A 27,359-nucleotide genomic window follows, 5' to 3' on the forward strand; every position below is an offset into this window, starting at 1 on the left:
TAAGCACTTCTGCAACATGGATAAAAATAAAAACGAAGAATGAATGGAAATTAAAAAACTGGTCCTGAAAGTACACTCAATATTTATTAGAAGTGAAAGATGATGGTTAAATAGGTGTCTTTTATCAGAAAATATGTTTCATATAATTAAAAGATGTTAGCTTTTTAGGGGCTTCTATCTAGAACATAAAAGACTACCAAAAATCCCACACAGAAACATACATAGTTTTTGTTACAAATATTAAATGATGTATTTATGTTGAAAATAATTAAATGTGGAGAAATCTGAATATAGATTATCTTAAGAGATTAGGACTCTTCAAAAAATGTCCTGTTAGGGAACTATTAAATTGTAAGCTAATCTAAACAGTCATATGTAGTTAGTGGTTACCTATTTGAAACAGCATAGTATACAAGTTGATAACAATATTACATTAAAGTTAAATTTGTGCAGTAATTCTACTGTAGTTAGAGAAAGAAAAGTGCTTTATCTTAGAAGATATATGTGGAAGTATTTAGGTCTAAAGCCTGTAAATTCTTGTTACTAGGTATCTGTACAGAAATTCAAAATGGTTAGAAAAACGTGTATACATGCAGATACGCAAAGATAGAAATAAAGTAAATGATATAAAGGTTAAAAATTGGTGAATTCAGTTAATGAATATTTACAATTTTGTTGTGTACTAATATTTCAAATTTTTCCTATGTTCATTGCTTAAAAAAAAAAAAAAATGAAGACAAAAGCAAATGCACCAATGAATTTATTTTGTTCTTTTGTATGTTAGTCTGTATCTCCTTTTATCAATCCAGTGGGGTTAGTCAATTATTAAGACTTTATTACAGGCTGGATGTGGTGGCTCACACCTGCAATCCCAGCACTTCGGGAGGCTGAGGCAGGTAGATCACGAGGTCAACAGATCAAGACCAACCTGGCCAACACAGTGAAACCCTGTCTCTACTAAAATACAAAAATTAGCTGGGTGTGGTGGCTCACGTCTGTAGTGCCAACTACTGGGAGGCTGAGGCAGGAGAATTGCTTGAACCCAGGAGGCAGAGGTTGCAGTGGGACAAGATCGCGCCACTGCACTCCAGCCTGGTGCCTGGTGACAAAATAAGACTGTTTCAAAAAAACAAACTGCATTACATTTTATGATAAGGTACTAGCGGCAGAGGAGCACTTGGGGTTCAAAAAGGTTTTATGATTTTATCCTAAAAAATACCCATGTTCTACTAATAGTATATAACATTACTCATTACCAACGTATGAAATATGTATTGATCACAGTCTATGCTTAATTTGCTCTAAACTTTTTTGAGACCGGGTCTTGGTCTGTCACCCAGGCTGAATACAATTGTCCCCACACAGGGCCCTGCACCCTTAACCTCCTGGGTTCAAGCGCTCCTCTCTCCTAATCCTGCAGAATACCTAGGACTCCAGTGGTGTGCTACCATGCCTCATTATTATTATTATTATTTTTGTAATAACAGGGCTCTGTCCTATGGCTCCCAGCTTTAAGCAAGTGAAACGCCACACTTACCAAAGGGCTGGGATTACAGGAATCAGTTAGATTGTTCCTCCACATTAAACAATGAAACTGTGTTTACAAAACTGCTCACAATGAATCCTCTATCCAGACTTAATTTATCCTAGAAATTATTTAATAAACAAATTCTGGATAAATGTGGATGATGAGAAATAAAAAAAGGAAAAATGGAAACATGGGACAACTGCTTAGGATAATGACTACGACTCCTTTAAGAAAAAGACTGGAAATTATATTCATGGCAACAACGAAACATGTTAACAAAAGAAGCCTAACTTAAAAAGTCTTACCTTGTCCATCCTCTTTAAACACCAACTCTCTTTTTTCAGATTCATTCTCATTTTTACCCCTGCGCCTGTTTTTACCACCTTTACCTAATTAATTTAAAAAGATAAAAAATTAACTGTAAAAATCTACGTATCATATACATTAAAGTATAAAACAAAAGAAGACTTTTGAAGCTTCCTTTTCAAACCACTTGCAGGAAAATTGAAAATGTATCATTTAAACACATAACAAATGTGTTTAAATGTATTTACATTACATTAGCATTACAGAATTAATAGGACTTGTCAGAGTTCTCTTTAAGTCTTTTACCACGTTTATATTTGGACATTTATTTGGATTCTTCTGAGATATTATCGTATGTCAAACTGTATAAAAGAAAAATTTTATTACTCAAATAACTATTGTGAAGATTTTGTTCATGCTTTCCAAATAAAAACAGGACTCCATTCATTTTCTTCTATAGCATATTTTAATTCTACTTAATGATTAGTCCTGAATATCTTTTCATTTCAACAGCTGCAGACCTGGACCAACATTTTAACTGTTAAAGTATATTAATGCTGTATCTTGATTTCTTCCAATGTTTCACTATTATTACACAACGCTGCACTGAGTATCAGTCTGCAAACAACGTTCATAAGATAAATGAACAGAAGTAGAATTTCTGCGTTAAAGTTTACAAATTCACTTCCTTACTCTTTTGATCAACTATTTCAACTGCCATCGTATTTCTTTCCATTTCTAAATTTTCTCGTATTGCTAGACACAGCTAGGGTATTTCCTTGTAGGATTTTCTATTGAATTACCAAGGAATTGGGGTACTTTTCAGTAACATTTTCTCCCCATTACAGAATGTTGATCAAAATAGTAGCCATTTCCAAAAGGAGGGTTAAAGAATGCAAATTAAGTAATATTAGTGGATTGATGGAAGATTTTGAATAAAAAAGATAACACTGCAAATAGAATAAAATATATATACTTGACCACTGTAAAAGCCAGACGCCTAATTCTTGAATGCATCCAATACCTCTGGGGCAGTTACAGTACTGTGTGCCACTATAAAACAAAGTGACTCATCCACATTCTGATCCATTCTTAATAGTACACACCAAAACTAAATTTCTAGAAAGGAAAACACATTCTGTATTTTGAGTCATTAACCTTGCCTGAACTTAGTTCTGTAAGGACAAGGATCATACTTGCTTTGCTTAGTGAGTTTTACAAAAGTTTGGCAGCTTTTCAAATGACTAAATAATGATTAGTTCAAGTTCTAAAAGAACAGCAACTTTTAAATTGCATATAGCAATCTCAAAGGTGGACGCACCTTACTCTATCTCTTCAGGAGTAGGCCAAAGGCTGCCCTTTTCCTGTTGTGAAAATGGGTTTCTAAGATTTCTGAAGAAAACCATCTGAATGAGTGCAAAGGAAAAGTCATTCTACCCATGGCCCATGCTCATTTACACGTTTACTTGGATAAACCTCATCACAATATTAACAGGTATCTAGATTTTTAGATAAACAAAAACAAACAAAAACCAAGAAAACCAAATGAGCAAGTTTTATTTCTACATTAGTAAGTCTAATAAAATATAGGGGGTCTTCAGAAGTATCGTTCAACTAATAAGCCCAGCAGATAACACTGATTTTGCATAATAAAAACATTCAATGGGAGGCCGAGGCGGGTGGATCACGAGGTCAAGAGATCGAGACCATCCCGGTCAGCATAGTGAAACCCCGTCTCTACTAAAAATACAAAAAATTAGCTGGGCATGGTGGCACATGCCTGTAATCCCAGCTACTCAGGAGGCTGAGGCAGGAGAATTGCCTGAACCCAGGAGGCGGAGGTTGCGGTGAGCCGAGATCGTGCCATTGCACTCCAGCCTGGGTAACAAGAGCGAAACTCCGTCTCAAAAAAAAAAAAAAAAAAAAAAAAAAAAAAAAAAAAAAAAAAATTCAATTCAGGATGGGGATTATCTAAAAAAAAGATACAAAAAAAAATTGGGGAGGGGCAGCAGAGGACTTTACAAATCTATGCAGTAATTCTTAGATATACTTCTTATATGTGCCTCAGATATGATTAAAAAAAAAAAAAGAAAAAACTGTTCTCAATTTACCATAATTAACCAAACCCTTATCATTCTCCTTTTATTGTAATATCGTGTAGCAGAATTCACTATCTTTTAAGAGAATGAGACTAGGCATGCACATACCACAACTAAAGTCGTTTAATATTCTTTTTAATCTTCCTTTCTAGGACCAAAAAATCCACATCTCGTACTTAAACAAATCAGATGTGTTTTGGAGATACTCTTTCTAATAAGAATTTTCTTAGGCATCATTCAGTTTAAAAGTTCTACCCTACAAGAACAAAGCAAGCCTTACTATTTAAGGAATAGTGCCAGGTACCGGTACAGTAACATCAACACAGATTTACTGGACACACTGCAAGGGAGAAACTGTGATCTTTAGAGTTGAAAGCTTATTTAAGAGAACTGTGAATCTCACCAATAGAAATAAAGGTGAGGACAAGAAACCTACTGAAGTTGTTCAGTACTATCTGAGAAAATAAGTTTACTTACAACTTGCATTCAAGCCTAAGCTTGGTGTGAAAATTTAGCCGCAGAATGAAGGTAACGTTTGTCTCTACTCTCACATTATTTATTTGATAAGGAAGTTGAAAACTTGCCTAAATATGTAACACATATTCTGCAAAAGAATGATCAACTTTCTTAAAAAAGCTGACGCAGAGTAAAACGCCAGAGATGAAACTAAACATGTTTCAAGGTTTCTTCACTGTTTAACACAAAAAAGGGAATATCCTTAACAACACTTTTAACTGTTCCGATAGATGTCTTTAAAATTAATAACTGTTTCAGGAAAGTAGCAAGGAAGTTTGTAGGAGCCTATTCTTGAAGGCCAGGCCTTCGGGATAAGTCAGCTCAACCGTCTCTTCCTGTAAGCGCTAAATCTGGCCTGAAAAGTATCAAAAGCCTACTATCTTCCGAAGAAGGCCTCATAAAAATGGCGGCCGTCCCACCCCAGTGTGACCAAACTGAGTACGCCCAGCTTCTTTCCCTAACACAGAAGAAGGGGCGCGGCGCCCAGTACCCGAGGGAAGAACGGTCACTGCGGCCTGGAACAGATGTCGAGATTAACGGCAGAGCAGGCCGAGGTACAGTCCCAGAAGCCTGCAGAATTACCTTTATTCTTGGGCATGGTGACGTTGGGGTCCTCGTGCGACCTCTTTCGACTCCTTTCTGGCGGTTACCACTCCACAGCAGGCCGAACTAAGATGTCGCAGACGGGTAAGCTGAAGACACTGGCCACTGAACTCTCCAACACACTTCCGACGCGCACTTTGTGACGCCAGCAAAAGGGGACGGAACTGATTATGATACTTTTCCCCGCCTCTCTGTATCGAGGGCGTGGCCAAATGACTGACAGTTAGTAGATCACGGTAGGGGGAGTTTGGTTCACGAATAAACTCGGGGCGGGGCGGGGCGGGGCGGGGCGGGGCGGGGCGGGGCGGGGCGGGGCGAGCCTCAGCATGGAGAAGGCGGAGTCAGGGACGGAGGACCTGCGCGGTCGGGTCTACTGCTAAGTTAAAAAACCGTCTTCCGAAATCGCCGGGCGCGATGGCTCAAGCCTGTAATCCCAGCACTTTGGAAGGCCGAGGTGGGTGGATCACGAGGTCAAGAGATCGAGACCATCCTGGTCAACATGGTGAAACCCCGTCTCTACTAAAGATACAGAAAATTAGCTGGGCATGGTGGCGCGTGCCTGTAATCCCAGCTACTCAGGAGGCTGAGGCAGGAGAATTGCCTGAACCCAGGAGGCGGAGGTTGCGGTGAGCCGAGATCACGCCATTGCACTCCAGCCTGGGTAACAAGGGCGAAACTCCGTGTCAAAAAAAAAAAAAAAAAAAAAAAAAAAAAAAGACACACACAGAAAAATTAGCTGGGCATGGTGGTCCGTCCCTGTAATCCCAGCTACTCAGGAGGCTGAGGCAGGAGAATTGCTTAAACCCAGGAGGCGGAGGTTGCGGTGAGCCGAGATCGCGCCATTGCACTCCAGCCTGGGTAACAAGAGCGAAACTCCGTCTCAAAAAAAAAAAAAAAACGTCTTCTGGCCGGGAGCCGTCGCTCAATCATGTAATCTCAGCACTTTGGGAGGCTGAGGCAGGTGGATCACAAGGTCAAGAGATCGAGATGAGCGAGACGAGACCGTCTGGTCAACATGGTGAAACCCCGTCTCTACTAAAAATACAAAAAAAACTTAGCTGCTCATGGTGGCGCGCCTGCAGTCCCAGCTACTCGGGAGGCTGACGTAGGAGAATTGCCTGAACCCAGGAGGTGGAGGTTGCGGTGAGCCGAGATTGCGCCATTGCACTCCAGCCTGGGTAACAAGAGCGAAACTCCGTCTCAAAACAAACAAACAAAAAAACATCTTCTGGGCTGGGTGCGGTGGCTCACGCCTGTAATCCCAGCACTTTGGGAGGCCGAGGCAGGTAGATCACGAGGTCAAGAGATCAAGAACATGGTGAAACCCTGTCTCTACTAAAAAATACAAAATTAGGCGGGTGTGGTGGCACGTGCCAGCTGCTTGGGAGGCTGAGGGAGGCGAATTGCTTGAACCTGGGAGGTGGAGGTTGCAGTGAGCCGAGATCACGCCAATGCACTCCAGCCTGGTGAAGCAGCGAGACTGTCTCAAAATAAATAAATAAATAAATAAAATAAAATAAAATAAAATATATATCTCTTTCGGGGCCGGGAGCGGTGGCTTACTGCCCTAATCCCAGCACTTCGGGAGGCCGAGGCTGGCTGATCACGAGGTTAGAAGATAGAGACTATCCTGGCCAACGTAGTGAAACCCCGTCGCTACTGAATTTAAAAAAAAAAAAGAAAAAAGGAAAAGAAAAAGCTAGGCGTGATGGCACATGCGTGTACTCCCAGCTACTCAGGAGTCTGAGGCAGGAGAATAGCTTGAACCCAGGAGGCAGAGATTGCAGTGAGCCGAGATCGCTCCTCTGCCCTACATCATGGGTGACATTGAAAAACTCCGTCTCAAACAAACAAACAAAAACAGTCTTCCAGTTTCACAACTTACTGTGGCATTTAACTCTAACCGCCTAAATTTTAAACGGGCCCTTGCTCTTATACAATGAGATTGGAGGACTGGTGTAGGACAAGGACCCTTATGAATGATTATTACTTTCCTCCATCTTTTTTTTTTTTTTTTTTTTTTTTTTTTTTTTTTTTTTTTTTTTTTTTTTTTTTTCCTTGAAACGGAGTTTTGCTCTTTCTGCCCAGGATGCCGTGCAGTGGCCAGATATCGGCTCACTGCGGCATTCTTCTTTTGGTTTCAAGTGATTTTCCTGCCTCAGCCTCCTGAGTAACTGTCATACAGACGATGGTCACCACGCCCTGCTTATTTTTGTGTATTTAGTAGACAAAATGGGTTTTCACCGTGTTGGCCAGGCTGGTTTCGAACTCCTGACCTTGTGATCCACCTGGACCTCCCAAAGTGCTGGGCTGATAGGCGTGAGCCACTGCACACGTCCTACTTTTCTCTATCTCTGTCTTCTCTATCTCACCATAAACTGTGTCAGTACAGACACCACATCTGTTGCCTAAGCCTCTGAATCTTGCTGTGTATCCATGACTTAACCAAATGTCTCAAACAGACTGGCTGTGGTGGTCAAATTATTTCAAGATAAATTCCACTGGGTTATGGTATTCGATCATTTAGTTAACTGTATTTGCTGTGCTGTTATTATTAACTTCCTTGCTACTTTCCTGAAACAGTTATTAATTTTAAAGACATCTATCGGAACAGTTAAAAGTGTTGTTAAGGATATTCCCTTTTTTGTGTTAAACAGTGAAGAAACCTTGAAACATGTTTAGTGTCATCTCTGGCGTTTTACTCTGTGTCAGCTTTTTTAAGAAAGTTGATCATTCTTTTGCAGAATATGTGTTACATATTTAGGCAAGTTTTCAACTTCCTTATCAAATAAATAATGTGAGAGTAAAGACATAAACGTTACCTTCATTTACTTACATGTATATCACAGCACTGTTCATAATAGTAAAGATATAGAATCAAGCTAAGATTCTACCAAGTCATTATTGGCAAAAATAATAATAATAATCATAAAGTCTTATGATATACACAAAATAAAATACCTTAAATCATAAAAAATAATAAAGTCATATATTTGCAACAACATCAGGAGAACTGGAAGCCATTATGTTAAAGAAGATAACACACAGGTAAATATTTCAAGTTCTAAATTACAAATAAAAGTCAAACAATGTGTATGAGTAGATTATGCACTGATAGACACTGGACTATCATAAAGTTTGGAGGTACAGAGAGGTGGAAGACAAGAAATTACTTAATGGATGCAACGTCCATTATTTCAGTGGTTGATGGGGATCTTTTGTTGTACAGAAGCTGTGGAGTTTGATTAGGTCCCATTTGTCTATGTTGGCTTTTGTTGCCAATGCTTTTGATGTTTGAGTCGTGAAGTCCTTGCCTATGCCTATGTCCTGAATGGTTTTGCCTACATTTTCTTCTAGGGTTTTTATGGTGTTAGGTCTAATGTTTAATTATTTAATCCATGTGGAGTTAATTTTAGTGTAAGGTGTCAGAAAGCGGTCCAGTTTCTGCTTTCTCTACATAGCTAGTGAATTTTCCCAACACCACTTATTAAATAGGGAATCCTTTCCCCATTGCTTGTTTTTGTCAGGTTTGTCAAATATCAGATGGTTGTAGGTGTGTGACTTTGCTTCTGAGGCCTCTGTTCTGTTCCATTGGTCTATATTTCTAATTTTGTACCAGCACCATGCTGCTTTGATTACTGTAGGTTTGTAATAAAGTTTGAATTCAGGTAGTGTGATGTCTCCAGGTTTGTTCTTTTTGCTTAGAATTGTTTGGCTATGCAGGCTCTGCTTTGGTTCCATATGTAGTTTAAGTGTTTTTTTTCCCAATTCTGTGAAGAGGGTCTTAGGTAGCTTGTTGAGGGTAGCCTTGATTCTATAAATAACTTTGGGGAGTATGGCCATTTTCACGATGTTGATTCTTCCTCACCATGAACATGGAATGTTTCTCCACTTGTTTGTGTTCTCTTTTATTTCCCTGAGCAGTGTAGTCCTCCCTGAAGAGGTCCTTCACATCCTTTGTATTCCTAGGTATTTTATTCTCTTCGTAGCAATTGTGAATGGCAGTTATTCTTGACTTGGCTCTCCTTAAGTCTGTTATTAGCGTATAGGAATGCTTGTGATTTCTGCACGTTGATTTTGTATCCTAAGACTTGGCTGAAGTTGCTTATCAGTTTCAGGAGATTTTGAGCTGAGAACAGGAGTCTTCTAAATAAACAATCACGTCAACTACAAATAGAGATAATTTGACTTCCTCCTTTCCTACTTGAATACCCTTTATTTCTTGTTTTCCCTGATTGCTCTTGCTAGAACTTCCAATACTATATTAAATAGGAGTGGTAAGAGAGGACATCTTTGTCCAGTGCCAGATTTCAAAGGGAATGTTTCCAGTTTTTGCTGATTCAGTGTGATATTGGCTGTTGGTTTGTACTAAATAGCGTTTATTATTTTGAGATACGTTCCGTCAATACCTAGTTTAATCAGGGTTTTTAGCATAAAGGGCTGTTGAATTTTGTCAAGGCCTTCTCTGCATCAATTGAGATAATCATGTGGTTTTTGCCTTTGGTCCTGTTTATGTGGTGAATTATGTTTATAGACTTGCATGAATCAGCTTTACATACCTGGGATGAATCCTACTTGATCATGGTGGATAAGCTTTTTGATGTGCTATTGCAAACAGGTTGCCAGTATTTTATTGAAGATTTTTGCATCTATGTTCATCATGGATATTGCCCTGAATTTTTTTTTCTTGCTGAGTCTCTGCTGGATTTTGGTATCAGGATGATGTTTGTCTCATAAAATGATTTTGGAAGGATTCCCTCTTTTTGGATTGTTTGGAATAGTTTCAGAAAGAATGGTACCAGCCCCTCTATATGTCTAGTAGATTTCGGCTGTGTACCTATCTGGACCTGGGTTTTTTCTGGGTGGTAGGCTCTTAATTGCTGCCTCAACTTCAGAAAGACAGTTTTTATTAAAACAATGTTCTACTCAAGGAAGATGAACCTTAAATTGCGTTACATACAATGAGTGAAAGAAGACTGATTTTTTTTATGATAAAATAAAATTATGGATCTGCTTTTTGAAAAACATGCCTAAAATCAACTTTCATCTTACTGATACCAAGGAACTCTGCCTTTGCATTTTCATGTAATTAGTTTTCTTTTTTTTTTTTTTTTTTTTGAGCTTTTATTTAGGTTCAAGAATACATGTGTAGGTTAGTTATATAGCTAAATTGCATGGCACAGGGGCTTGGTTTGCATATTATTGTATCATCAAGTAAAACACATATTGCCTAATAGGTAGTGTTTTATTTTCATCCTGTTCCCAACTTCCACACTCAAGTAGATCCTGGCTGCTATTATTTCTTTATAACTGTACAAACTTAATGATTATTTTCCTCTTATAAGTAAGAAGATGCAGTATTTGGTTTTGTGTTCCTGCATTAATTTCTTCTGAATAACGGGCACTGGCTCCATCCATGTTTCTATAGAGGGCATTATCTTCTTTAATAGCTACATAGTATTCCATGGTACATGCATATCACATTTTAAAAATCCCTTCTGGCGGGCGCAGAGGCCCCGGCCCTGGGAGCGCCCCGGCGGAGCTGGCCCGCGGTAGGCAAGGGGCCGGGCTGGAACCGCGGCGGCGGAGCTGCGGTTTCCAGGTCCTTCATGATGAGAGATTGGGGGATACTTCTCTCTCCTCTGTATAGTTGATAGTTTGGTGGTGAAGAGATGGCTGACAGTGTCAAAACCTTTCTCCAGGACCTTGCCAGAGGAATCAAAGACTCCATCTGGGGTATTTGTACCATCTCAAAGCTAGATGCTCGAATCCAGCAGAAGAGAGAGGAGCAGCGTCGAAGAAGGGCAGGTAGTGTCTTGGCACAGAGAAGAGCCCAGAGTATAGAGCAGAAGCAAGAGAGTGAACCACGTATTGTTAGTAGAATTTTCCAGTGTTGTGCTTGGAATGGTGGAGTGTTCTGGTTCAGTCTCCTCTTGTTTTATCGAGTATTTATTCCTGTGCTTCAGTCGGTAACAGCCCGGATCATTGGTGACCCGTCACTACATGGAGATGTTTGGTCATGGCTGGAATTCTTCCTCACGTCAATTTTCAGTGCTCTCTGGGTGCTCCCCTTGTTTGTGCTTAGCAAAGTGGTGAATGCTATTTGGTTCCAGGATATAGCTGACCTGGCATTTGAGGTATCAGGGAGGAAGCCTCACCCATTCCCTAGTGTCAGCAAAATAATTGCTGACATGCTCTTCAACCTTTTGCTGCAGGCTCTTTTCCTCATTCAGGGAATGTTTGTGAGTCTCTTTCCTATCCATCTTGTCGGTTAGCTGGTTAGTCTCCTGTATATGTCTCTACTCACTGTACTGCTTTGAATATCGTTGGTTCAATAAAGGAATTGAAATGCACCAGCGGTTGTCTAACATAGAAAGGAATTGGCCTTACTACTTTGGGTTTGGTTTGCCCTTGGCTTTTCTCACAGCAATGCAGTCCTCATATATTATCAGTGGCTGCCTTTTCTCTATCCTCTTTCCTTTATTCATTATCAGCGCCAATGAAGCAAAGACCCCTGGCAAAGCATATCTCTTCCAGTTGCGCCTCTTCTCCTTGGTGGTCTTCTTAAGCAACAGACTCTTCCACAAGACAGTCTACCTGCAGTCTGCCCTGAGCAGCTCCACTTCTGCAGAGAAGTTCCCTTCACCGCATCTGTCTCCTGCCAAACTGAAGGCTGCTGCAGGCCACTGAGTTGCCTGCCATCCAAAGGGGATGGGCGGGATTGGAAGGAGGCTGTGGCAGCTCTTTCCTTGTTCACCTCCCCCTGCGAGGGAAGGCAGGACCCACTCTGCCAAGGGCCCTCTGCATATTCCCTTCTCTCTGAGGAATTGGAATTTTTGTCTCTGGTGCACGTAAGGCAGACCGTTTCCGACACCAGTGTGTGGATTTTTAACATCACCGTGAGTCTGAAAAGACCACAGGTTTTTCTGCAGCTATTTTCTAGTATTTGCCAGTCCCTGTGCCTGGACTGATTTGAATACTTTGTTTTTCTCCCTGTGCCATTTATCTTCCCACCTTTCCATCCTGCCTTCTACCACCCTTGGATGAATGGATTTTGTAATTCTAAAAATAAATAAATAAATAAATAAATAAATAAATAAATAAATAAATAAAATAAAATAAAAATCCCTTCTGCCATTGGTGGTCATTTATGTAAAGTCTACGTCTTCGCAATTTTAACTTGACCTAAAATGAATATATGTGTGTGCGTGTGTGTGTGTGTGTGTGTGTGTGTGAATAATTTACATTCCTCTAGTTATCTACCTAATAATGAGATTGCTGGGTGAAATAGCAGTTCTGTTTTTAATTCTTTGAGAACTTAAACTGCTTTTCACAATGGCTAAACCAATTTATATTCCTACTAACAGTGTTTAAGCATACACTTTTCTTCAGAACCTCACTAGCATCTGTTTTTGTTTGTTTTTTTTGTTTTTGATTTTTTAAACTAAAAGTCTTGGATCTGACATGAATGAGATGATATCTCCTTGTGGTTTGGGTTTGCATTTCTTTAAAAGTTAGTAGTATTAAGCTTTTTTTTTTCCCCCATATGCTTGTTGAGTCCATGTATGTCTTCCTTTAATAGGTGTCTAAGTCCTTTAACTGCTTTTTAAAGTCTTTTTTTTCCTTGTAAATTTGCTCCAGTTTCTTAAGGAATTTGAATATTAGCCTTTTTTCCGATGCATAGTTTGCAAATATTTTATTTCATTCTGTAGGTTTTCTATTTATTTTGTTAAAGCTAATTTTGCTGTGCAGAATCTTTCTTATTTTTTATACACAAAGAGTCACATCATACAGAATGTGCAGAACCTTTTTAACTAGATCTTATCAATTTCCTTTTTGTCTTGCAATTGTTTTGCAGTCTTTAAAAGAAAATATAAGCCAGTTACTATGTTTAGAGTAACATCTCATATAGCCGGGCGCGGTGGCTCAAGCCTGTAATCCCAGCACTTTGGGAGGCCGAGGCGGGTGGATCACGAGGTCGAGAGATCGAGACCATACTGGTCAACACGGTGAAACCCCGTCTCTACTAAAAATACAAAAAATTAGCTGGGCGTGGTGGCGCGCGCCTGTAATCCCACCTACTCAGGAGGCTGAGGCAGGAGAATTGCTTGAACCCAAGAGGCGGAGGTTGCGGTGAGCCGAGATCGCGCCATGGCACTCCAGCCTGGGTAACAAGAGCGAAACTCCGTCTCAAAAAAAAAAAAAGAATAACATCTCATATAAAGGGATTTTTAAAAAAGTTTTAGTTTATACTTTTAAATCTTTAATTCACTTTTAGTAGAATTTTTTGTATGGTTTAACTAGCAGTACAATTTCCATTTTCTGCCTAGGCTAGTCAGTTATCACAGTAGTCTTTACAAAATAAAAAAACTTTCCTTATTGCTTATTTTTGTCTATTTTATCAAAGATAACGTTGTAGGTTTGTCGCATTATTTCTGGGCTCTCTATTCTGTTCATTCATGTGTGTCTGGTCTACCAGTATGATGCTGTTTTGGCTACTGTAGCTTTGAATATAATTTAAAATTTTGTAATGTGATGCCTTCAGCCTTGTGTGTGTGTGTGTGTGTGTGTACCTATAATATATAATTTTTGGGGGGGCTTGGGATTGCCTTACTATAAAGCTTCTTTTGGGTTCCATATAAATGTTAAAAATAAGAGTTTTCTTTCTCTAATTCTGTGACTAACATCATTGGTAGTTTGGTACACATAGCATGAAATCTATAAATTGCTTTGAGTAGTATTTCTATTTTAACAATATTAATTCTTCCTATTAATGAGCATAAAATATTTATTCATTTGTTTGTGTCATCTAGAAGTTTTTCAAGCAGTATTCTGTAATTATTTGACTTTCTTGGTTAGCTCTATTTTTAGGTATTCTTGTGTGTGTTGGGGGCAGAATTTTGTGAATGGAGTGGTTAGATTTTTTGATGTATAGAAATGCCACTGATTTTCATACATTGATTTTGTATCTTGAAAATTTGCTGAACTTTTTTAAATCACAGAAGAGAAATTTTGTGCATAAAATGGGCTTTTCTATATATAGAATTATACCATCTAAAAACAGGAATAATTTCGCTTCCTCTTTTTTTATTTCAATGTCTCTTCTTTGTTTTTCTTCTCTAAATGCTCTGGCTTAGGCTTCAGTACCTTGTTGAATAGAAGTGGTGAGAGAGAAAATCCTGGACTTTCTCTGGATGGCAAGGAGGCAGTGTCAACATTTACCGTTCTGTGTGTTGCTGACTATGCATTTTTCATGAATGTCTGTTATTATTTTGATGTATGTTTTTTCAGTGCCTAACTGGTTGAAGGTTTTTATCTTGAAGAAATGTTAAATTTTATTAAAAATCTTTTTTTGCATCTGTTAATTATGGGGTTTTTTGTTTGTTTTAGTTATGTTTATCTGGTAAATCATATTAATTTTTATGCATGTGTTTTGCCAACATTACATCAAAGAGAAAAAGCCTACTTGTTTATGGTGAATTAGATTTTTGATATGCTGCTGTATTCAGTTTGCTATTATTTGGATGAATATTTTTACACCAGGAATATTGGCCTGTAGCTTTATTTTTATTTTTATCTCTGCCAGATTTTGGAATCAGAATGCTGTTGCCCTCAAACAGTGAATTAGGGAGTTCATTCTCCTCACTATTAAATATTATTTTCAGTACAAATATTATATTTGCCTTACACATCTGGTATAATTCTGCTGTGAATAATCTGTTCCATCTTTTCTGTTTGGTAAGCTTTTTATTACTTACTCAATTTTGGAACTCATTAACAGTGTGTTCAGAGATTCAATTACTTATTAGTTCAGACTTGGGAGATTGTGTGTTTATACATACTGTTTCTTCAAGGTTTTCTATTGTATGTGCATCAAAAAATTAATAGTCTCTGAGGGTTTTTAATATTTCTCTAATTACATTTCTAACATATCCTTTGTCATATCTGATTGTTCATTAAAATTGTGTCTTTTCTATTAGTCTAGCTAGCAGTAAATCTATCTTATTAACTCAAAATTTAGACCCTAATTTTACTGATTTTTGTATGATTTTTTAGGTCTCAATTTCTTTCAGATCAACTCTGATTTTGCACACTTCTTGTCATCTGCTAGGTTTGGATTGGTTTACTTGTGTTTCTCTAGTTCTCCTACTTTCTTCAGTTATTTTATTAATAATTGTGATGTAAGGTGTGCATTTGAAATTTTTCTAACACTTTGATGTGGACATTCAGTGCTATAAAGATTTTCTTCAACACTACTATGGTTTTGTCAAAGATTTTGGTATGTATATTAGTTTCAAAGAATTTTTTAATTTCTGCATTAATTTAATTGTTTATTTAAAAGTCATTCAGGAGTAGATTGTTTTATTTGCATGTCATTGTATAGATTTTTAGCCTTAATTTCTATTTTTATTGCATTATGATTGATATAATTTTATTTTTCCTGAATTTCTTGAGGTCTCTTTTATGCCTGATTTTGTGGATAGGTCAGTTTTGACTATCTCCAATATACTGATAATTTTCATTGTTATCTGAATTCTATTTCTGACATTTCATTAATTTCAGCCTGTTTAAGAACCATTGCTGGGAAGATAGTGCAGCCATTTGAAGACAAGAAGCCACTCTAAGTTTTCTAGCTTCCAGAGTTAGTGCACTGTTTCTTTCCCATCTTAGTGGGCTGGTATTTCTTAATTTTTTTGAGGTTTCTATCTTTTAGATAATTTTAAAAATTATTCTTTCTTATTTGATGCCCTTGGAGGTTTTATTTTGGCATAAAATGTGTTTGGTTGATTGGTTTTAATTTTTCTTTACTCTAGGGTCTTTGAAGAGTGAACTAGAATTGAATCCAGTCTCCATGTCCCCATTTCTTTTGTTGGGTGTTTTAGTTCACATTGCTACTTCATGCAGAGTTCATAGTTGGCAAACAAGTTGTATCCTTGTAAGACTGGTCATATTCTACCATCTCTGTGCTTCCTGGGGAAATAGATTTGTGTCTGCCCTCCAAGTTTAGGCAGAAGCAGGCTCACTTGAGTTGGAAGGCTTCATGGGTGTGACTCATCTGGTTAAAAGTAATAGGTTTGGGTAGAATTTTTCACATTGTTTTCAGGGTGTTTCTAGGACAACAGGAGTCTGTATCTCTAGGCAAATTCAGGCAGAGGTAGTACTACAGGGCTGCAAGCTCTAGCAAGTGTGACTAACCTGACTACCGGCAATGCCTGCCCAATGAGTAGAAATGCCTGCCCTCCACCATTCAGGAGTTCCCTGGGACAACAGAAAGATATATCCAAGCAGAGATGCTGGTCTAAAAGCTATAGAAGATATTGCCTGCCTATTTGCAGTGGCAGCAGTGAGTCCAGTGACACACTCTGCTTTTGGGTTTTTTCTACGAAAACAGAAGGTTGTTTTCTCCAACTGAATTGACATAGAAGACGGCTATGCCAGAAGCTCTAGCAAGCATTGCCTTTCTGTATGGCTATAATTTTCAGGGATAGGTGGTACAACACAGGTTTTTTTCTCAGACAAGAGGAAATCATTCCCTCTAGTTGAATCTGCACAGAAGCAGGTCCACACAGCCAGAACCTCCAGCAGATGTTACCCACCTGGCTATCAATGGTGGGATGGATTGGATCACCTGCTCTGACATCTAGATGCTTCATGGATCAACAGGAGGTTGAGCCCACTGCTTGATCTCACACAGAAGCAAAGTGAGTGGGATAGATATAGTCTCTAGCAGGCATTGCCTACCTGGCTACCTGTGGCAGTGGCACATAGGATAATAATGTACAGGAATTTCCCAGGACAATAGGAAGTTTCACTCTCTAGCTGAGTTTATGCAGAAATGGAGTCACTGGAACAAAAGCTCTATCCAGCCTTGTTTGCCTGGTTCACAGTGGCAGCGGCAGTGGCAGGTGGGGTCATATGCCGTGTCATCTGAGTATTTTCTGGGACAAGACGCAGCTGTGTCCTCGTCTAAGTTCAGACCGAACAAGGTTGTTGGGCCAGAGCATATACAAGCATTGTCTATCTGACTACTGGTGATTTTAGGTGAAATTTTGTGCTCAGCTCTCCAGGTGTTTCTCCAGTCAGCAGGAAGCTGTCTCTCCCACTGAGTTCACAATAAAAAAGGGACCACTGGGCTAAAAATTCTAGCAAGCATTGCCTGCATGACCACCAGTGGTGGGGATGTGCCATGTGGCTGGTCAAGTTTGGGCCGAAGAACTGTTACCAGCAGTGAGTCTGGGTGAGTTCCTTGGTTATTGTTTTCTCAAGATGAATAATCTGGTCAAGAGACACAAGGTGTTTTCTTAGAAAAGAAGAAATCATTCCCTCTAGCTGAGTCTACATAGAAGCAGATCCACTGGGTCAGATTTAAGGCATAAAGAAGAATTTATTGAAGCAAAAACAAAAATACACTTGGAAGGAACCTAGTGAGAAATTTAAAAAATTGAGTGCCCCACCTGATTTTTGGCTTATGGCTTCTATAAATTTACTTTTTTGTTTAACCTAATCTCTTCACATTATTTTCTATGTACGTGCTGTTGCTGTTAGCTAATTGCTACCTCTTCAGGTTATTGCCAGTTTTTGGGAGGGATTGCATGCAAAATTTGGTGGTTGAATTTATGTGCATGGTCTCTTAGGGTAATTTTGTCTTACTGGTCTAGTGTTCCCAGAGAAAGGTCATAAATATGTCAAATGCCATTATTTTTCCCTTCCTGTGATGTCTGGACATGTCCTCAGAGAAAGATCAAACTGTTGAGAATGTCACTCATATAAAGAGAACACCAGGCAGGCTCCATGTGGGCAACAAAGCCGTTTTATTTTGCACTTGGGTACAAGGGGGCCAAGTCTGAAAAAGAAGTTAGGCAAAGGAGGTAGGAAAGGGAATTGTTTATATAGGTTAAGGTAAATGGTCAGGTAATGGTGGTAATCTATTTTAAGGAAAGGGAGGGCATCATAAGATGCATGGTCACAAAGTTAGGGGTCATCTGTTACAAACAGGCATGATAATAATGGTGGGGGCTATCAGTTGCAACTAGAGGGGAGCATGAGGGAAATTACATAGTTACAGGGGTGGGTATCTTGAGAAAACCAGTGTCTGGGGAAATGTTTGCAAGACTGAGCAGAAACAATAGTTAGAGATTGCAAGGAGAGAGCAATTAGTTGAGGCAGGAACCAGTGGTTTCACTTCTTTCTGTGGCCACTAGGCTACTTCAGACTTTCTGTCTCCTGGGGACCATCCCTAGGTGTACATGCAGATCACCAAAAGTATAATGGCCAAGCTTGGACTTGGAGGTCTGACAGTCCCGTCTTCATATATACATATATATAAGGAAAATGTCAGAGAAGGAAGTAGGGGCAATATTTCTATGGCTTCTTCAAGTGCGATGAGGCTGTGTGGACACCTAAAAGAATAGTCTGTGATTTTGTAGTTAAGAGGAAGTCTTGGGCAAAGGTTAGAATAGTGTCCAGTATATGGGCTGTCCCAGAAGTCTTGGATGGGAAGGGATATGTGCATGTTCTGGAGAGGCGTCACACCCTCATCATCACTGGTCATTAGATAAATGGAAATCAAAACTATATTGAGATACCATTTCATGCCAGTTAGAATGGCGATCATTAAAAAATCTGGAGACAACACATGCTGGAGAGGATGTGGAGGAATAGAAACACTTTTACACCGTTGGTTGGAGTGCAATTAGTTCAACCATTGTGGAAGACAGTGTGGCGAATCCTTAAAGACCTAGAAATAGAAATTCCATTTGACACAGCAATCCCATTACTGGGTATATATCCAAAGGAATATAAATCGTTCTACTATAAGGTCACATGCACACAAACGTTCATTGCAGCACTGTTTACAATAGCAGAGACCTGAAACCAACCCAGATGCCATCAATGATAGACTGTACAGGGAAAATGTGGTGCATATACACCATGGAATATTATGCAACCATCAGAAATGAGTTCATGTCCTTTCCTTTCACCAATGTTTGTTTTGGTCAGGGTTTTCAAAGTTTAGGTGGCTCTAGATGTGTGGTGTTATTTTGAGGCTTCTGTTTTGGAACTAGTACCATTTTGTTTTAGTTACTGTAGCCTTTTAATACTCTTTGAAGTCAGGTAGCATGATGCCTCCAGCATTTTGTTTTTTCCTGAAGATTGTCTTTAATATATGTGGGCTTCTTTTCGGTTTCATGTAAAATTTAAAGTAGTTTTTTCTAATTCTGTAAAGAAAGTCAATGGTAGCTTGAGGGGGCTAAAACTGAATCTAGAAATTTTGGGACAGTCATTTTTAAAAAATCAGTTCTTCCTTATCCCTGAGTATGGCATGTTTTTCATTTGTCTGTTTCCTCTTTTATTTCCTTGAGTTGTCATTTGTAGTGTTCTTTCAAGAGATCATTTGCATCCCTTTTCAGTTGTGGTCCTAGGTTTTTTTTTGTTTGTTTTTTGTTTTGTTTTGTTTTGTTTTTTTACTTTGTAGCAATTGCAAATGGAAATTCACTCATGATTTGGCTCCTTGCTTTTCTATTATTGGTGTATAGGCATTGTTATGATTTTGAACACTGATTTGTATCTGAGACTTTACTGAAGTTGCTTATTCAGTTTAAGGATATTTTAGGCTGAGATGTTCAGGTTTTTAAAATATAAAATCATATCATCTACAAACAGACAATTTGACTTCTTCCCTTCCTAATTGAATATTTAATAATTCTTCATGCTGCCTGATTGTTCTCTTCAGAATTTCCAATACTATGCTGAATAGGAGAGATGAGAGAGAGGCATCCCTGTTTCAAGCCAGTTTTCTTTTTTCTTTTTCTTTTTCTTTTTTCTTTTTTTCTTTTTTTTTTTTTTCGGTAAATTGCCGAAAGAGAACCCAGAAGAAAGAGATCTTCATCTCAAAAGTTTCCAGAAATCTGTTATAACTTATTTTCTCACTCTAAAGAAAAATTTAGCCATGTACTTTAATACCTAACAGAACCTCAGTAAATAGTATAAACTTTAGACCCCACAGACCTCGCATCTGCCCCTTCACTGTATTAAAACTGACTCTGTTTCTTGATCTCCTCCACTGAGGTTCAGGCTCCTTAATGAATGTCTGTCTTATCTTTGTATTTTCAGAGCACAGTGATTGGCACATAGTAGGTGTGTGTTTTATACTTCCACATACCATAAATGAGAATATAAGAATAAATCTCCCATTTTCTAAGAGATAGGACAATCTGCCCTCTTAAATTGCCCTTGGAGCCTTTGACCAGGAAACTCAAGCTGCTCATGTAGAATGCTAGCAAGCACACTAGGCATGGTGGCTCATGCCAGCAATCCCAGCACTTTGGGAGGAGGACAGATCACTTGAGGCCAGGAGTTCAAAACCAGCCTGGCCAACATGGTGAAACCCTATCTGTACAAAAAAATACAAAAAATAGCCGGGCATGGTGGCACACGCCTGTAGTCCCAGCTACCCAGGAGGCTAAGGCAGGGGAATCACTTGAACCTGGGAGGTAGAGATTGCAGTGAGCCAAAATGTCAAGCCAGTTTTCAAAAGAAATGCTTCCAGCTTTTGCCCATTCAGTATGGTATTTGTTGTGGGTTTGTAATAAATAGGTCTGATTATTTTGAGATACATTCCATCAGTACCTCATTTATTGAGAGCTTTTAGCATGAATGGGGTATTGAAATTTATTAAAGGTTTTTTCTGCATCTATTGAGATAATCATGTGATTTCTGTCATTGGTTCTGTTTATGTGATAGATTACACTTATTAATTTGTGTATGCTGAACCAGGCTTGCATTGCAAGGATAAAGCCAAATTGATTGTGGTGGATAAGATTTTTGACGTGCTGCTGAATTTGGTTTGGCAGTATTTTGTTAAGAATTTCTGCATCAATACTCATTGGGGGTATTGGCCTGAAATTTTTAAAATTTTCTTTTTTTTGTTATTTTCTGTCTGCCTTTGGTATTAGAATAATGCTGGCCCTCAAAAAATGAGTTAGGGAGGAGTCCCTCTTTTTCTTATGCTTGAAATAGTTTCAGAGTGAACAGTACCAGCTCCTCCTTGTACCTGTGATAGAATTCACCTGTAAATCTGATCTTGGGCTTTTTTTTTTTTTTTTTTTTTTGACTGCTAGATATTAATTACTGCCTCAATTTCTGAACTTGTTATTGGTCTATTCAGGATCAACTTTCCTCCTGGAATTTAGTCTTGGGATAGTGTATGTATCCAGGAATTTGCCTATTTTTTCCCCCTAGGGTTTCTAATTTATTTTGACTATTGTGATTCTTTTTTGTGAAATCAGTCTTTGAACTCTTAGATTCTTTTCTCATCAGAAAGATGAGAAACTATATTTCTGTCAGTACTTACATTTATTTTCTAAAATTAAGTTTTTAGCTCCATTCTATTCATTTGGTTTTTATTTAAATGTCAATTTTATCTTTGATCTCCTGTAACCTTCTTTTTTATTCTGAAAATTCTTGGAACATAATTGAGTCTTGATAATATTATTTTGAAGCTTGCTAATATTCATTTCTATGTCTATTAAGAATTTTATTACTGTCATTTCAGCATTTTCATCCTGGAGAATCAGTGTGTTTGTAGGAAAGTAAGTCACTTGTGACTTTTTACTTGACAGAGTTAATGCACTGAAACTTTATCAACTTTGTCCACTGTAGTTCATCCCTCTTTGAAGTGGCTTGTTTTTATGATTTTTTTTCCTTTATATTTTTTGATGTCCCTAGGCATTTGATTTTGGTATATGGTATGTTTACTTCACCGACTTAAATGTCAAAATTTTTGAGTGGGTCAAGGTTTATTCCAAGATTCCTGGACTGTGCACTGTAATTCTGGAGGATGATATTGGACCCCCAACATTTCTGGCTTGCTTTCCAAGGCTAGAAATCTGCTGCACTGGAGGGCCTACCATTCTCCTAGGCCACTGGTCACAATACTGGTAGATTGTCTCAGGAAAAAGATCTCATTACATCATGCAAGTGAGACCTATGCTCATTTTCAAGTGTCAGTAGCAGCAGTAGTTCAATGAAGGGCATGTTCATAGGCCAAGGAGTGAGGGTGTGTGTAGGAGTGACATACTCCATACAGATTTTTCTCAGCAGCAGTATATTCCTGTGGCATCAGCATTGGTGGGACTTCCAGGTGCATATGTCCACAACAATGACATTGTTGGTGCAAAAGTAAGATACTGGTGGGCATGAGGCTTCCAGAGTCTGCATGTATTCACAACAGTGACATTGTTGATGCAGATGTGAGATATGGTGGGCACACTCCATGTGTGCATTCACACTGGAAACAGTGTGTATGCAGGCTGAAAATAGAACCATTGATCTTTATACACTTTTACATTGGCAATGGTGGTGCAGCACGTCAGGTAGGGTTTACACATGCTGGCACAAGTAGTCCAGTGGGTTGGACCTGCACGACCACATAGGTGATGAAGGAAAGAAAATGTTCACCTATATATATGTGCACTGGAATAGCAATGTAGATCACCATGAGTAAGTTCCTGCCAGCAAAGTGGCACAGGGAAGCTTCTGTCAGAAACAGTGTGGGTGAGTTTGTGAGCTTGAGTAGGGGATGCTGTGCTGGAGCTCTCTGAGAGCTCAGCACGGTCTTCCAGCACAGGCGCTATGACGTAAGCACCAGAAAGTGCTACAGTTGGCCTTCACACAGTAATGCAATCATAATAGCCAGGCTGTTACCCCCAAACAGCCAGGTTATAAGTGTTGAACTAAAGGGGTGCACTTACATTTTACAGGCTTCATCTCATGGGCAAGATTATTCTGCTATGTTTAGTTATCTCAGTTGCCTTAAGTTTACTGCCTCTTCGGGGAGCAAGAAAAGCATTGGTGGATCAGTATCACTGGCCATCTTCTATTAAAGATACTCCCATTATAGCTCTCTGGTTTCTGCCCTGTTACACCTCTAAGCATTTCTGTTTGCCAACTCAGTGTCTGTGGAGGTTCTTAAGTTTCCCTCTTCTAAGATTTTTGATATCCATAATGAGAGCATTTTTCTCCATTCCTGTTGAATTCACCACTTCTTTCCAGGAATCTGTGGAAGCTGAGAACAAGTTCTGATGTATTGTAGCCCCAGGAAGGGTTCTCAGCTTTCTTGTCAGATGGATCTTTTGGAAGAACTTATTTTTTTTTTTCACTTTGGTGAATTATCTCAATATTTTTTTGTTATTTTTAATGAGTAGTATAAAGCAAAACGTTTATAATTTGATAAAATCCCATTTCTTCATTTTTTTTTGGCGGGGGGCATCTTTTTCTCAGCTTTACCAAGAAATGTTCGCTCAGACCAATGTCATAGAGAAATTTCTTCAGTGTTTTCATTTAGTAGTTTTATAGCTTGTAAAATAAAATGTAAATAATACATTTTAATTTTAATTTTGTATATCGTAATAGAAGTCTAGTTTTCTTTATCTGCATATAGATATCCAGGTTTCCCAGCATTACTAACTAAAGAGAGTGTCCTTTCCACAATGTATGTTCTCAGCACTTTTGTTTAAAATAAGTTTAATTTACATGCATGTATTTACTTCCAGGTTCTTTATTCATTTTCATTAGTCGAATGCACCTGTTTTTATACCAGTTTCAAAATAGTTTGATTACTATAGCTTTGCAGCATTATTTTAAATTAGCCAATGTCATTTCTCCAATATTACTACTTCTGCTTAAAATAGTTTACTTTTTTTCCTGAACATTTCATGATTTCATAAAATTTTAAGGTTTTTAAAATTTCTGTGAAAAATGTCATTTTGTTTTTTTGACCGTGTTGCAACAAACATCAACATGAGTTCTCATTACAAATAATAAGTTCTCATTAATTTTTTTTTTTTAATTCTGGTTGAGTTTAAAGTAGTTTTATTTATATGTATAATAAATTGGATTACTTTCTTAATTTTCAAATTGTCCCGACCTGCAGGACAACAACAGGAGCTCGAAGGGAGGGAGTGGGGATGGATGGGCAGGAGACACGAAGAATGGAGACAAGACAGGAGTCTGATCAACTCTCATTTGTTGTTGCTGAGCGCACAGCTTAAATAGGCCAGTCAGGGAGGTGAGGCAAAGGAAGCTTGTAGTTGGGAAATTCCGGCCTTCCTAAGTTTCAAAACTGAAACTTACCAGCAGGAAACAGAAACTGAAACATTACTGAAACTTATCAGCCGGGGAAACAGAAACTGAAACATTGCTGAAACTTATTAGCGAGGAAACAAAGACTGAAACTTGTCAACAGGAAACATTAAACTGAAACTTATCAGCAGGGAAACAGAAACTGAAACTTTACTGAAACTTAGCAGGGAAAAGAGGAAACTGAACATGGCTGAGCAGATCACAAAATGGCGGCTATTGCTACCCACAGGTCCCCCTTTTTTATTTTATTTAGAAATTAGGCTGAGGGGTAGTTATGCCCACGGGAACCTTGCCTGTCTTAGGTCAGAGGACCCCACATGAGAGAACATTGACTCCATATCTGTCATGGGGAGGGGAAAAACATTTTCCTCCCAGTCTCAGGTGGAGTGTCCTTACTCATGCTCCTCAGTAGCCCATCATTGGCTAACCGGTTCAGCTCGCTGGGTGACCTGAGAGGAAAGGTATAACCTTTGTGTTTTATGAATCAAGCTCCATCTCCAGGTCTGTCATTTCCAGCCTGTGGTAATGGACCTGAATGGGCTGCATCTTTATGGCCTCAATTTGTGATCTTAAGAAGCTCATGAGTTTGCTGAGTATAACAGGACTGATAGACATTGTTGACTCCTAAAAAGGAAAAAGATAGAAGACCCTCAGGGCTCGGTGTCGTCCCTGGGTGGAGTTGGTTTTTCGGATTTTTTTGGTATCTACTTTCTTTACAAGTCTCTCGGGAAGCCACCTGGCCGAATCAGCTTCCTTGGCATAAATGCACACTGATCTTTGACCCCAAATCAGGACCGGGTCCGGGCCATGCCATGCGCCCATCATGGGATCTTTCCACATTAACGATACATAATGGCTTTTGGATTCAAAATGCCAGTGTCGATTGGCAGCAGAATGTCCTTCTTGATCCAGTGTTAAAAAATTTAAAATAAATAAAGAGTGTGATAAAAGGTTTTTTGGTGATCCCTTATGGGGGTACCATTCCCCATTTTTAATTTTATTTAGAGTGTTTTTTTATGGTGAGATGAGCTCTTTCTACTATGCCTTGTCCCTGGGGGTTGTATGGGATGCCTGTAACATGTTGAATGTTTAGGTGAGTACAGAATTGAGTGAAGGCTGTACTGACATAACCAGGCCCGTTGTCAGTTTTGATTTTACGTGGACACCCCAGGGATGCAAAGGCAGTTAAAAGGTGAGCAATAACATGTTTTGTGGCTTCTCCAGTTTGTAAAGTGGCAGAGATATATCCACTACAAGTATCAATGCAGACATGAACATATTTAAGGTTTCCAAATTCTAGGATGTGGGTGACATCAATTTGCCAAAGAGAGTTAGGTAGGAGGCCTCAAGGGTTAACTCCAAGATGTGGGACCAGTAAGTGAGGTGCACATTGTGTGCAGGACTTTACTATTTGTCAGGCTTGTTCTCTAGTTATATGATGGAGTAGTCTTAAGGATTGAGCATTAAGATGATGCAAGTTGTGCGAATGTTGTGCTTGAGCTAGAGGGGTGTTAGGGAGTTGAACTAACAGAACACGGGTGGCTAGGTCTGCCTTGGCATTTTCAGAGGCTAATGGACTGGGTAAGCCTGAATGAGCATGTAAATGCCCAATGTAGAAAGGTTGTGTTCTGAAAATAAATAGCTTTTGTAGTTGAGAAAATAGTTTTGCAGCGGTTGAGGTGTGTTTTATGAATGGGGCTGTTTCTAACTTTGGGACAGAGGTAGCAATGTATGCACTGTCTGTATAAACATCGAGAGGATCATTGGGATACACGGGCAGACGAAGATTGGGATTGAAAGCTGATAGTTTGGTTTGGGGTAACAAAGGCTGCAAGCCCTGTGGATGACCCGTCAGTGAAAATGGTAATTCCATTTGGAAGAGGATGAAGTCCGGTATTTTTTGGGAAAACGAAATCATGTCTGTTGGCAAAATCTAGAAGCTTATTGGGAGGATAATGATTATCGAGGTTGCCAGTATATGAGGCAAGTGCAATGGGCCATGCTTCAGTATTTTGCATGAGCCAATGGATCTGCTGTTTGGTATAAGGTTGGACAATGTTGTTAGGTTCCAGTCCGAAATATTCCTTGCCTAGGGTTCTTCCTTTGGTAATTAGACTGGCTACCATAAGGTAGTAAGGTTCAATGACTTTAGTGGGCATATTAGGAAGATGGATCCACATAAGTGGAGCAGTTTGCCAGAACACAGCTGTGGGAGATAATAAGGTATGACATATAATAAATTGGAGTGGTTTGTCAATATCGAAAAAGGTGATGGTTTGGTTATTGATAGCTTGGTTAACTAAATTGATAGCTGATTTTGCTTCAGGGGTGAGTTGTCTTAACAAAGTAGGACTGGGAACCCTACCAATGTATCGTATAGGGGCTTGAGATCAGCTTTGCATAACTTTAGATAAGGTAACAGCCAGTTTATGTCTCCTAATAATTTTTGAAAATCATTGAGGGTTTTAAACAGTGTAGCCTGAGTTGCAGCTTTTGAGTCGATAGGCGAGTTCCACTTAACTGAAATCCTAGGTAGGTGTAGGGATCAGTAAGTTGCACCTTCTCTGGGGTGATGACTAATCCACTAGCAGTAAGGGCAGTTTGTAGACTTTTGAAACAAGACAAGACCACCTCCTCTTTTGCTGCTGCTAAAAGTTTATCATCCATATAATGGATTATGTATATATTCTTCCAATATTTTCTAACTTCGGCAATGGCGATGACCACATATGACTGACATAAAGTGGGACTGTTGGCCATGCCCTGAGGCAAAACCTTCCATTGATATCTCTTCATAGGCTCTTTAAAGTTAATTGCGGGAAGGCTGAAAGTGAAACACTTACAATCCTCTGGATGGAGAGGAATAGTAAAGAAACAGTCTTTTAGGTCTACAATAACTTTGTAGAATCCCAGAGGTATGGGTACAGGGGAAGGGAGGCTGGGTTGTACACAAATATACACCACCCTGTTCCAGGGTGCCCAGGGATATTAATTACAGCCAAACTTGGTTATACTCACTTTTTTTTATACCACAAACATATTTATAAATGAAAATGTAGCATCACCATAAACAGTTTGAAGCTGGACTATCTACAGACAAAATTAGCAACAAATCTGATGCACTGTAAATTCAAGTCCTCAGGACAACAAAAGTGATTAAGCAA

At 38.9% G+C, this 27,359-nt stretch overlaps 1 protein-coding gene and 1 pseudogene across 3 annotated transcripts in view; one reads left to right on the forward strand and one right to left on the reverse strand.

Moving 5' to 3' along the window:
• LOC141582934 (eukaryotic translation initiation factor 1A, Y-chromosomal) overlaps window positions 1-27,359 on the reverse strand; it is a 40,744-nt gene that overhangs the window by 12,193 nt on the left and 1,192 nt on the right. The window contains exons 2-4 of one of the 3 annotated variants that reach the window (XM_074392388.1): window positions 6,466-6,532; window positions 5,032-5,187; window positions 1,834-1,917 (exon numbers count right to left, since the gene is read on the reverse strand). In XM_074392388.1, coding sequence (XP_074248489.1) covers window positions 1,834-1,917; window positions 5,032-5,047 — 100 coding nt within the window. In that variant the 5' untranslated portion in view covers window positions 5,048-5,187; window positions 6,466-6,532. The remainder of the gene's footprint in view (window positions 1-1,833; window positions 1,918-5,031; window positions 5,188-6,465; window positions 6,533-27,359) is intronic. The other 2 variants (XM_074392387.1, XM_074392386.1) reach the window with 2 other exon arrangements.
• On the forward strand, window positions 10,560-11,957 carry LOC141582939 (etoposide-induced protein 2.4 homolog pseudogene; annotated as a pseudogene).

The sequence above is a fragment of the Saimiri boliviensis genome, chromosome Y, assembly GCF_048565385.1.
Source record: "Saimiri boliviensis isolate mSaiBol1 chromosome Y, mSaiBol1.pri, whole genome shotgun sequence".
NCBI classification, from domain to species: Eukaryota; Metazoa; Chordata; class Mammalia; order Primates; family Cebidae; genus Saimiri; species Saimiri boliviensis.